We start from the raw sequence: 13,057 nt of genomic DNA on the forward strand, positions 1-13,057 counted from the left end.
ACTGGTGGTGCTGTTGGGGTGGAGAAACTAACTGATCTGGAAGAATCCCTCATGCCCTGAAAATCTCTCACAGCACACAGCTCACATCACAGTGAGGCCATGCTAAGCACCCTAGTAAAACAGTCCCCTGAGCTGTTAACCACACTGTGCATCCCCTGTCACCTACCACCTGCCTCTTCCTGCATGAACTCTGCCCTTTGTCACTCTGCAGTGTCTTCTCTCCTTGTTCTACACAACACATGCAACTCAAGGATGGTTTACACTTTGAGACTGTAGTTCTCTGATGTTTCCTACATGGAAATGTTTCCTGTTTTTTATGCAATAGCTCTCAACAGAGATCAGTTAGGTTTCATGATCATTGTAGAGCTCAGATCTCCCCTGAGGGAGAAGGGAGAGTCATGCTGAGTTAAGGCAGAAATGAAGGTTCCCAGATGGTGAACCCCAGCTTATCTGAGCCCTGGCTCCTCTGTGCAGAGCCTCTTTCCTTCTTGAACTCTGGACTCAGGCAGATGGTTTTGGATCAAAGACATGGGCCAGAAGAGTCATGGTGCAAGGGTTCTCATTTTGCTTTAGGAGTACAGGCTGACTTGGGACTGGTCTCTCTTCACTTTATAACCTTGATCTTCAGAAGGTGTTGGGCTTCTCTAGAATTTTCCAATAGGAGTTACAGGGTCAAACTTCCTTTTCAGTCACAACCCAGGGACAATATGTCAACAGTTCTAGATAATTTTCCTCACAAGATGTCTACACATACTTAAAATTTCTGTGTCTCTCCAATTAAATATGTTTATGTGGATTATGCCATTATGGGAACTGAGTTTTGGGACCCTTACTTCACTGGAGATAATATCAAATAATAGCAACCTGGAGTCAACAGTTGAACTTGTGGATCCAAGGACAGTTGCTCCTATTAAAGGGGACTTGCAGGATTTGTGCATTCTGGTCTTTGTGATTTTCATCAAGCCATTGGTCCCTCAAAGACCTCTCTCTAGTTCTACTATCAGAGGTGGCATCTCAGGCACATGGACATATCCTCAGCAGACCTTCCTTTACTGTTCCATGCTCAGGACCAAACTGTCCATTTTACAAGTCACTTCTTTGCCTGAGGGCCTGAGGCTTAAGTAGTGTCCCAAGGGTCAAGCCTGGATACATTGTCATGGAAATACCACATGGATTATGAATCTGGGGGCAGTGAGAGGTGGGTCCCTGATCCTACTCAAGGTCAGGTCCTAGTCCTGTATGTGTGGGCCAGAGGTTAGGTTTCATGGGTACCTAAAAAGAACAGCAGGAAGGAGAGGAGAGCTAAGTAGGCTCTGCCCTCAAATAGAGAAAAGAGGACCAGGGCATCCCTACTGAGGCCAGGGCATAGGGGACAGCTGCCCTAGTTTGATGAGAAATGGGCCCCTTGCCTGGGGCGAGGCTGGTAGTCTGTTCCACAAACACACACATGCAGGAAGAACCCATCTGTAGTGAGATAGTTCTGTGGCACTGACCACGCCCATTGGGGGTGGAGCCATGGGCGGAGTGACCTGTGGAAGGAGGTCGGAGGGGGCCAGGAAAGGCGCTCTCTTTCTGGCGCGACTCGGACAGGAGAGGATCGGGTTGAATTTCCTGGTGTTCATCTGTCTAGGTTGTAAGTTATTTCTCCCTGAATAAACATCTATTCGGCCTATTTGTTTATCCTGATCCTTATTTAACCGCGTTATCTGGTGTCAGAAGTGGGATTTACCTGGGTTTCGCCCCCAAACGGCAGAAGCTGCCCCCCTCCCCCACCTTCCCCAACGGGCAGGGTTTAACTAGGTGGACTCACCACAGCTTTGGGACATTTGCCTCTTCCTTACTACAAAGGAGATCTTTGCCGCTAAAGCAGACCTGAGAAGGCACTTACCGCTTAACACTTTTTGCCCATTTCCGCATGGGACTTTGCATTTGCACAGAGCCGCTCGGCGGCACCCGCCCGGCTTGCACGCGTTTCGTCTTGTGTTACAAGTAACTCCAAAAGTCCCCTTTTAACAAAATTCTGCTTGTCATAGTTTGTTAAGAGCTATTCTACAGGGACTGGAATCAGAAGGATCGTCTGCTGCCAGACAATATTTGGTGGCACACTTCTAGGCAGAACCGGAATAAGACGGGCCTCAGTGGCTAGGAGCTATTTGGTGACACACCTCCAGGCGTAACTACCACAAGCTGAGATATACAACTAAAAACATCAAAGTTCCAGGACAGCAGAATTACACCTAAGGTAATTGTAACATCCTTTGCAATTTAAGGAGAGAGGAAGCAAAAGCTCTTAAACTTCAGGGCTTAAAGAAAGGTTATAAAGCTCCCCAAGATAAAATTCTTGGTGAGGGTCTCTATGCTGACCCAGAAACGCAAGCTGCCTATGATGAACATATCTTGTCTCTATGCAATACAGCAGCTTTGAATGCTTGGGATAAGGTTCATGAATTAGGAGAGAGGATAGAACCCTATACCAAGATAAAACAAGGACCTAGAGAACGTTTTAGTATCTTTCTAGAAAGATTATCTAGGGCAGTACAATTAGAGATAGCAGACATAGATGCTAGGCGAATACTCATAGAATCTTTAGCTTATGCGAATGCGAATCCTCAATGCAAACAGGTGCTTTGGCCTTTAAAAATGTGATCAGCACCCTTGGATGAGTGGGTCCTATATACAGGAAACATTGAGTATAATGACAATAAGACTGAAGCATGGGTAGGAGAAGCCATATCTAAAGGTCAGAGAAGATATCAAGATAACAGAGTTCCTTACTATGGTGACTTAGAAGCTTGGGTAGGAGAAGCCATCCCCAAAGGTTTAAAGAGATATCAACATGTCAGATGTTATAACTGTGGTAAGATAGGACATCTAAAAAGAAATTGTAGGCAAAGCTTCCCTAGAAATAACACTCCCAGGAATGAATCAAACAGAAGGCCTCAGCCTCCTGGGTTATGTAGAAGGTGTGACAAAGGCAGACACTGGAAAAATGAGTGTAGATCCACCAGAGACAAGCAAGGAAACCCTTTACCATCGGGAAACTCCTTGGGGGGGCCTCTCGAAGGCCCCCACGTCACAGGTGGTTCGAACATTCCCAGTCACAGTGGAAGACAATCTCCCACAGGACAATTAGAAAATTCTGTGCCTATTATAAAAACTCATACTGCTCTGGATGAGAAGCTAGTGACGGAAGTTGAATCAAACATGACAGAAGGAAATAAAAAACGTATATTTTGGCAAACCGCTATAAATAGTCATAGGCCTAGATTGATAGTTAAGATGAATAATAGACTGTTTGAGGGTCTCCTGGACACAGGAGCTGATGTAACTATCATATCTAATAAATCTTGGCCTCAAAGATGGCCCCTGCATGAGGTAAATGTTCAATTCTTAGGGATTGGAACCCTGTCTCAGGTAAAACAAAGCACGAGATGGATTGAATGTATAGGACCAGAAGGACAGAGAGGGAGGTTGAGACCATATGTGGCTGATGTAGTGATAAATTTATGGGGTCATGATCTATTACAGCAATGGAATACACAGATTAACATTCCTCCAGTATTAGATAGGAACCATAGACGACCTCATGATTGTGGAAAAAATACTGTTAAGTACTATACAAGACAGATACCAAATATCCAGGCAATACAAAAACAGAATACAAGTACTAAACAAACAGAGGAACCAAAAGCCCTACCTTTAAAATGGCTAAAAGAGGAACCTGTCTGGGTAGGACAATGGCCTATGACCTCTGAGAAGTTAAAAGCTTTAAAAAGCCTGGTTCAGGAACAGCTAAATGCTGGACATATTGAGGAATCAACCAGACCTTGGAATTCTCCTGTATTTGTGATCAAAAGAAATCTGGTAAATGGAGAATGCTTACAGACCTGAGAGCCATCAATAAAGTTATCCAGCCAATGGGCTCTCTATAGCCTGGAATGCCCTTGCCTTCATTGATACCCAAAGAATGGCCTATTATAGTTATTGATTTAAAAGATTGCTTCTTCACTATACCTTTACAAAAACAAGACAAAGAAAAATTTGCCTCACGGTACCTAATTACAATAATTCTCAACCGGTAAAGAGATATCAATGGAAGGTTTTGCCACAGGGAATGCTAAATAGCCCCACCCTGTGCCAATATTTCGTACAAAAACCGTTAGAAATAATTCGTAAACAGTTTCCACAATCCATAATCTATCATTACATGGATGATATATTGTTAGCTGACTCTAAAGGAAAAATATTAGAAAAAATGTTTGAAAAAATAAAGTTTTACCTCGCTGGGAATTACAAATTGCACCTAAAAAAATACAAAAAGGAGAGTCTATCAACTACTTAAGATATAAAATAGGTCTACAGAAAATTAGACCACAAAAAGTACAGATCAAAAGAGATCGCTACCAGACTCTTAATGATCTTCAAAAATTACTAGGAGAGATTTCTCAACTACAAACCATAATTGGAGTAAAAGGACATGATTTTAAAAACTTGAAAATGGCCCTAAAAGGAGATAAGGACTTAAATAGTCCACAAATACTATCAGTTGAAGCTGAAAAAAAATTAAAATGGGTAAAAAAGAGGATACTAGAAACACATGTGGACCGTGTGGATCCAAACCTAGACTGTATTCTGGTTATATTATCATCTAGAAAATATCCTTCAGGGATTTTGATACAGAGAGAAGATATCATATTAGAATGGATATTCCTACCACATAAACAGAATAAAAAACTAAAAAGATCTCTGACTTGATTATAAAAAGTAAATTAAGACTTGTCAGCTAATAGAAAGGGACCCAACAAAACAAACATCACCCTAAAACCGGTTTGAGACTGTTTTGCTCGAGACAACTCATGACTAGCTAGCTGTAATGGTGCACCTTTTTATTACACCCTGGCCAGAGTTTCAAATAGAACTACAGTCAAGAATTTTCTGCCACACAGTGACTAGCTACATATGTCACAGCCAGTTCTGTTGAGAAATTTGGTTGCTAAAAATTTTCTTCCTACAGGATCCATTGGAGCAATCATCGTCCCATTTCAGCAGGAAGTAACCTTAAGATAACGACGCCCCCTTTCCCTACCCTTGGAATTTTGGGATAATAGTCATCGTCTTTGGGTTGGTTTTAGTTATCTGGGATTGGGTGATGCTTACACTTGGGTTTATCTTTTAGACAGGAATAAGGAATGTTTGGGAAAGGTATGGTTTAGATGGGATATAGGTAGATTAGCCTATTTTCTTGAGAATTTGAGTAAGAATGAGATAGTATTTTACAGCTTACATTGTTGTGTATTCTTATGTGGTAAGCTATTAAGTTTATATTTTGTTATATTGTGTTAAATCTTTCCACTTACAATGTCTTATGCACATTATTTTTTTTTACCATATTCTATGTATGTATACTTTTCTTGTATTCAAGACATTTTGTATAATGATACAATTTGGGATATTTATCTTGCTGCCCTTTATAGTTCTACCTCTTGTCTTGACACTTATACTTTACCTCTATTTTAGGGATTTACATGTATGTATATGTAAATAGTTATATTGTTTAAGTATTTGTTCCTGCTTTACTCAGGGAAGTTTTAATCAGTCTTTTTAGCTAAGTTCCCGAGTATTACAGATTATCTTCACTCACATTTCCTGTACCTATGAGATTAGTCAGATATAGATGCTTAATCTTCAATCACTTCATAGACATGCAGAACATGGCATTTAAATGTTTTAATATTAGTACTCCATTGACATGAGACACTGTTGCTCCTGACAGCACCGTGCACTTTCCCGAAAATATGTTGGACACTGTTGTTGCTCCTGCTGGAGTTCAATCTCGCCTCACTTAATGGCCTGTTGGGCATAGAACTGTCCCCCACCTTGACCACTGATTTGGACATGCAGTCCTATGTGCTTGCAGGAGACAAATATAGAAGACTGCTTGACCTTGCCAAGTCAGGGTAAGACAGCCATTCTACCTCCCTGCTGTTGTTGTGGTCTGTCAAGTTCTCTTGGCCTTAGCCAAATCTGGGTGTACCAACGTGGCTGTGAGACCTAGGGTGACTGTTCAGGTGGCTTGCTGTTTCTGTCCTTGCTGCACCTTTTGGAAGTTGTCCATCCGCATTTCCTGTCTACTCTAGTATTGTTAATTTCCTTCTCAGGTCTTGATGAGGTTGAAGATTAAACTATCACAACTATTATTCTCTCTTCCTAGTTAGATATATTAGGTACTAGACTTACGTTTTCCAGCTTAGGACAACTCTATTGTAAACTCCATTATGCCCTCACCCTAGGACTAGATATGTAGGTCATTTTGTTCTCAATTTTCCTTTCCTTAGAGCACACTTGTTATTCACTGTTTTGTATATAGTTTTGTATTAAGCCTAAATCTTTTCTTTAGACTAAAAGGGGAATTGTAGTGAGATAGTTCTGTGGCACTGACCACGCCCATTGGGGGTGGAGCCATGGGCGGAGTGACCTGTGGAAGGAGGTCGGAGGGGGCCAGGAAAGGCGCTCTCTTTCTGGCCTGACTCGGACAGGAGAGGATCGGGTTGAATTTCCTGGTGTTCATCTGTCTAGGTTGTAAGTTATTTCTCCCTGAATAAACATCTATTCGGCCTATTTGTTTATCCTGATCCTTATTTAACCGTGTTACCCATCACATGCTCAGAAACCTGACTCGCCTGCCCCAGTCCCTTTAGGAGGCTCTGCTCCTAGGATGTTCTCCATAACAAGAGTGGGAGAAACTGCCATGTGCACAGCATTCGACATCTGGGATCCATAACAGAAAGCAAGAGAAAATGCTGAACTGTCCTTTAGGTCCCAAATGTGGTCTGTCTTGGTGAATGTCCTATGGGAACTGGCACAGAATCTCTGTGCTTCAAGTATTGCTTGCAAGCTGTACATCTCAACAATGTTAGTTTTTCTGATAATGCTGCTGACTTCAGCTGCACCACTCTTATTTTCTGTCTGCTGCACTCCTTTCTATAGCTGGGGATTAACAATGGATGATTTTACTTCATTCTGAAGGGTTTGCACTTTTGTTGGAGGTGATTGGATGCTTTGAAATCCCATGCTCAGGCTTTAAGAACTACCGTGAATCCTCTAGAGATTTAATTTATTCATCGTCACTCGTCACCTAATTTGTGTACTCCATATCACTTTTCTTACACCGACCTATTTTCTTTCTGAAATCCATACTACTTGAGATTTCCTTGGATTGGCATTAGCATAGTGTAGCTATATCCATCTCTTATACTATTTTGTCTTTAATTCATTCATTTTTTTAAAATAATAACTTACTTTAGAATAGGGTCACAGTATATAGCCAAGTTGATGTTGAACTTACCAACATCCTATTAACAGACCTCCTCTGTGCTAGTATTACAGACATAATGTAACACCCAAGGCTATCAGAAACCAGGCTTCAAACAAACAACTTTGATAGACTACCACATAGATCTATTGTGGGACAATGACAGGAACACTTCCTAGTGGCGTCAGTAACAGTTGACAACAGAAGACAATGACATCTGACTTGTACACAGAACTAAGAACAAGTATTATTCCAGTGGAAACGTGAATCAAAATATCTCTGAATGGAACACCAGACTCAGGCTTGAACAGGCTGACCGCCAACATCAAAGACCAGTACAGACACTGGACAAGACCTTACATATGTCTGAGACCTTTTGATCACATGTCCTAGAGGAACAGGTTTACTGAAAGAGCAGTGATGAGGGAGTAGCAAGATGACACAGGTGGGGAGGGACTGTGTGAAAGCCCAGGGTTGACAGAGCAACAACTGTGCACAGCCTCACTGGCCTCGACGCAGCAGTCAACTGGCAATGTACAATGACACAGCAAACATGACTTTATTTTCTCAGTATAGTTTTACTCATGTTTAGTAACAAGCCAATCACTTACTCTTGCAAGAAGTTGCACAATCATAAAAAGTGCTTAATGTCAAGAAAGAAGCATGAATGTGTAGCTCAGTGAAAACTAAAGTTCAATTAGGAATGGAGGTTTCCCAGCCATGTTGGAAGGGAAGGGGAGAGATGAGAAGGAAGACACACAGTGTGTGTGTGTATGTGTGTGTGTGGGCTTTTTGCTGCTCATGACCTGCTTGTATTTTGTTCAGAAGAAACAGACACACAGCCACCATCTGATACAGAAAGAGACAACAGGAAGTCTTGAGGCTACAAAAGGAGAAGGAGGAATCAGAACAAATCTTGTGTGCCTCAGTACCACATTATGGCAGCTGTTTTATCCTGTAGAGGAAAAGAACAAGGAAGAAATTCAGATCAGTGTCTTAAATGGTGACATTCTGAACAGCCCATCACACACTCAAACTGTCCTGATCACTAGAGACCCCATGTCCCAGGGTTCTATCCTCTGACCTCAGGTCCTTAGGGTGTCACTTTTTAAAGCTGTAACACGAGGCTGGACATCCTTGAAACTTGACCTCCCAGTGGAAAGAGACTCAAGAGCAGATCTAACTCGCTGACACTGGAACTAAACGAGGAGGTAAGGGCTGGCTGAGAACCTCCATGGGCTCCTGCGTGTACTGGCACAGGTGTCTCAGGGGTGAGTGCTCAGTGTAAGGACCGGCTAGCCTGACCACAGCTGCCTCACATGTTACCCCGGGATTGATCCTTTTATTAGAGCTAATGGCAGAATCAGGATCTAGAACACCTGGAGGACTCCCCTGGTCTATATCTCAGGAAGTTTCCAGAACTGTGACTGCAGATTCAGAGGAGGATGAGGAAGCATGATGGAGGACTGCACATGTGGAGGACTAACTGAACTCCTGCATATCTGTTCCCACAGGAACCTTCCCATCTGACCTGTGAGGATCTGGTCTCTGCTACCTCTGTCATAGCAGAGATGAATCTGTTCATTATTTCCTTTATGCTTCACAGTGGAGTTAATGTCAGCTCATCAGCACAAGACACAGTGAGAAACTGTGTGCATGAAACTTTGGTCTCATGTGGCAGGGCACACTCTCAGCTGGACTTGATATTCCCAGGGATTCATGAGCTCAGACCCTGCCCTTTCCTTACCTTTAGTCTTCCTTTTCCATATCAGAAAAGTCACCACAGCTCCTATAAGCAAAGCTCCAAGAACCAGGCCAGTAACAATTGTGATGGTGGGTACAGAGGGCTGAGGAGGCTCTGAGGGAAGGATGGAAGGAACAGTGAGGCCTCTGACCTCCAGCTGTCAGTCATGACCCTGCTCCAGTTCCCCAAGAGCTCCCGCCCTCACTGTGAGAGGCTCCCTGCTCACTCCCAGTCCTCACCCCATCTCAGGGTGAGGGGCTCAGGCAGCCCCTCATGTTGCACATGACATGTGTAGCTCTGTTCCTCCCCAGGAGTCACCCCCACATCTGCCCACTTCTGGAAGGTCCCATTCCCTGCAGGCCTGGTGTCCATTATTTCCATATCCTGGGTGTGGTTGTGTCCATTTCTCTGCCAGGTCAGGGTGATCTCAGCTGGATAGAAGTCCAGGGCCCAGCACCTCAGGGTGATTGTCCCATCTGCTCTCACCTTATGGGTCACATGTGTTTTGGGGGGGTCTGAGGGAAACAATTGGAAAATTAAGGCATTTTGCATTATTCTCGTGCATCCAGCAAATCTTGTGTGATGTTTGGATTGGACGGGAGAAATGCAGACTCCACATATCAGCCTAAAGTGCAGGGCATGACTAGGACAATATATTCCTCGGAAACTTTGAGAATCTGTGAGAATCAACATAGAACAGGAGCCTTTAGATCTCTCTCTAGGATATGGACTTCTGGTTCTGACTGGGTAGGGATGGAGACACTCAGCAATTCCGGAGTGAGACCTACACAGTCATGGTGTGTGAACAGTTAAGAGGTCTGTGAGAGGCCATGGTTTACAGAGCAAATGGGAGGGAATTGTGGCTTATTGTACAGACTGAACTGTCCTGACAGAAGGGTGAGCCCTGGGCGAGTCTCTCTTTCATGTTGAATCAGGAAACCCAGGAGTACTCTTGCACCTTTGTTGCAAGGCAGAGTCCTTATCCCAGCTGCTCCCAGATGAGGAGGACACCTCAGGGGACAGGAGCTCCAGTCTCAGAGCAGATGGGCAGGTTCCCTTCCTTACCTGTTCTCAGCAAAATCTCCTTCCCATTCTTAAGATGTGTTTGGAGAGTCTGCACGCAGATGTCCTCTAGGAATATCTTCAATGATTCTGCAAAATCGAGCATCATCCACTGGTACCTGATGATTTTTGCTGCCTTGCCAACCGCAGTCCAGGTGTTCAGGTCCTCATTCAAGGCAATGTAATCTCGGGCATCATAGTTTAATTCGTAGTATCCGCGACGGAAGTACCCTTCCGACAGGGCTGTACATCCATGTATCATCTGGACTGTGTGATATCCTGTCCAAGCCCCCACTCTCAGTCACTCCCACAGGCCAGGCCCCTCTATTTGGTGAGCCCAGCCCATTTGACTCCTAATTGACTATATTTGGACTTAAGCTACACAGAAATTCAGGTCAATGTCCTATGGTTCTCTGGAGCCTATTCTCCAGGGGCCACATTTTCTGAGGGTGGACCAGAGGCAACCACTGGGGACCTTGAAGTTTGGGTTTTCTGATTGGAGTTTACTCACCAGTTGTGCTCTGGTTGTAGATGTGGAGCACTGCTTTCAGTTCATCTGTTAATTGCTTTGTGAGATTCAAGGCTCTCTGAGTCTCATACTCCCAAAACTCTGGCGTCTCCTGATGCATCCATGGAGCATGGGGTCTCATCCTTGGCTTGTCTGTTCTGCTGTTGTATCCCATGAACTGTGTGTCATCCACATAGCCAAGATAGGTATACTGGGATTCCATAAAGCCATGCCAGGTTAGGAGTGTTTGGAAAAACAGCATCGTGTGTGAACCTAGTGAGGTGGGCCTTTAGATTTAGATCCCTACCTTCCAACTAGGATCCCATGCTGGTGCATGGGGGCTCCAGTTGGGAGGGGCTTCAGCAAGGGTTAGGGGTCAGAATTCAGAATGGAGAAGGGAACACGCTGGTCTACCTGGGGTAGAGAGGAGACGAGGTTCCCTGGTGATGCTACCCTAGGGTAAGGGTCTTTATGCTGCTCTGGGTTAGTTCTTTTCCCTCCCGACACCAACACTCACCCTCTAGATGGTTGGTCAGGGCCAGCTTGGCCATGAGAAGCAACAGGAGAGCCTGGGGTGCAATGGTCTTCATGCTGTAGGATGAGTGCAGACCGAGTCTCTGCTTTGTCTGTTCATCGTACATTCTTGATGTGGAGGAGTGTGATTGGCTTCTCTAAGAATTCCCAATGGTAGTGAAACAGACCTTTTGGATTGGGCCATGGAGAGAGGAAAACCTGGAGGAGGACTCTCTAGGGCCCTGCTTCTTCAACTCAGATCCATCTCTGTGTCCTGGCATCCTGGGAGCAGTGTTGGACGGCAAGTCGCATACTTTGATCTTTGTCCTGCTTGTCCTGGTCACAACATCCTTTGAGTCCTGCTCAGAGGCCATTGAGTCACCAATTCTCAAGCATGTATATGTCTTGATGTCTACATAGTTTAGAAATTTATTTGCTCTCCAAGGCACTCAGGATCATGTATTGATCCATGTTCATCGTGTTAGGAACTGAGAATTTTCGGGACATTAGCTTAATTGAACACATTAATAACAAAGTGCATGTAAACAGAATTTTTGCAAAAAGTAATGGGTATTTTCCAAAGTATAATGATATGATGAAAAGATGTTTACATTTCTGCCTGCCCTTGTCCTCATCTTTACCACTAAAAATCCTTTGGATTCGGATTCTCAGTTTTATTCACAATATGCAAAATGCAGTTCCACAGGAATATGTAGAAAAATTACTTTTAGGAAAAATTTCAGTTTGTGCTTATGTGAATGTGTGTCTATGTGTATGTGGGTAGTGCAATTGTCTCTGGAGGCTAGAAGAGGGTGTTAGAAATCCTGGAGGAGGATGCACAGGAGTTGTGAACTTCCAGGACTCCAGCTCTGTCCATGTTACAGATTAGCCATCTCTGCAAGCACAGCGGGGATACTTTTATTAATGTCTTCAGATCATTTTTCTTTCTTTTGAGGCTGACCTACAACTCACAGACATCCACATTCCTCCTCCTCTGGAAGTGCCTAGTTGAACATGTGGGCTATTTTCCTGGGCTAATTGGTGATATTTATCATTGATGTTTCACTAGGTTGACACAGGTGGTGCCTACATTCTGGAAAATACAACAAAATCCAAATTTTTCGTGATTTGTTGCATCTATCTATGTCCACAGCACCTCAGGTTCCCAGGCTTATATTAACCTACAAGACATGTATGTTTACCACTCTGGACTCTCCTCATCCACATAGAGAGAATGGCATGCCAAGAAGATAGTCCCTAACTGAACTGTGTTTGGCCAAAGCCAAGATTCTGCATCTCTCTCTCTCTCTCCCTCCCTCTCTCTCTCTCTCTCTCTCTCTCTCTCTCTCTCTCTCTCTCTCTCTCACACACACACACACACACACACACACAGACAGACAGAGTGGATAGAACTCTTGGTTCTTCCCACTGTGTAGTTTTTTTCAACATACTTAAGAAATCTTCACTTTTTCACCATAATATAAACTATGAATCAATTATTTCTCCCAGCCCCCTCTGCAATCACTTACAGCAATGATAAGCTCTACGCTCTTGGGAGAACTTTACCAGTTTGAGAGAAATTTAATCCTTCACCATAGCCTTGATCATGTCTGAATACTTACAAACTTTTCTGTTGCAATTTGTGATGATATTAGCAGGTAAGATTTGATAATGTTTACTTAAATGTACGAACACTGAAAGAGTTCTAAACTTGGTCAACAACATGATCTAACAGTGTTAATAAGAATATTAACTCTCCCTGTGGCTGAAGAGATGCCTAAACTGTGTAGAGGACCACACTGGAGCCTCAGAGGTTGGGAACTCGCAAACTCCTCTGTACCTCACTCCTGGGTTTCTCTTTTTAATTATTTTTATTTAATCAATGTTTGTTTTCTTTCATTTTGCACACTGCCTCCAA

At 43.5% G+C, this 13,057-nt stretch overlaps 1 protein-coding gene across 1 annotated transcript; it reads right to left on the reverse strand.

Annotated features, from left to right (window-relative positions):
• Positions 1-8,262: 8,262 nt before the first annotated feature.
• On the reverse strand, positions 8,263-11,267 carry LOC127224413 (class I histocompatibility antigen, Gogo-A*0101 alpha chain). Its single transcript, XM_051187458.1, has 5 exons — positions 11,144-11,267; positions 10,122-10,397; positions 9,296-9,571; positions 9,060-9,170; positions 8,263-8,267 (listed from the first exon to the last, which is right to left on the reverse strand). Exons 1-5 carry the CDS (start codon positions 11,265-11,267, stop codon positions 8,263-8,265), a joined length of 792 nt encoding a protein of 263 aa, XP_051043415.1.
• Positions 11,268-13,057: the final 1,790 nt, after the last annotated feature.

This window comes from Phodopus roborovskii, unplaced genomic scaffold (assembly GCF_943737965.1).
Source record: "Phodopus roborovskii unplaced genomic scaffold, PHOROB, whole genome shotgun sequence".
Taxonomy (NCBI): domain Eukaryota; kingdom Metazoa; phylum Chordata; class Mammalia; order Rodentia; family Cricetidae; genus Phodopus; species Phodopus roborovskii.

Coding starts and splice junctions, on each gene's coding strand:
- LOC127224413 (XM_051187458.1), bottom strand. CDS start 11,267: ATGTACGATGAACAGACAAAGCAGAGACTCGGTCTGCACTCATCCTAC. Junction 10,398..11,143: donor CCTGACCAACCATCTAGAGG/GTGAGTGTTGGT, acceptor GGGCTTGGACAG/GATATCACACAGTCCAGATG. Junction 9,572..10,121: donor GGAGATTTTGCTGAGAACAG/GTAAGGAAGGGA, acceptor TGTTTCCCTCAG/ACCCCCCCAAAACACATGTG.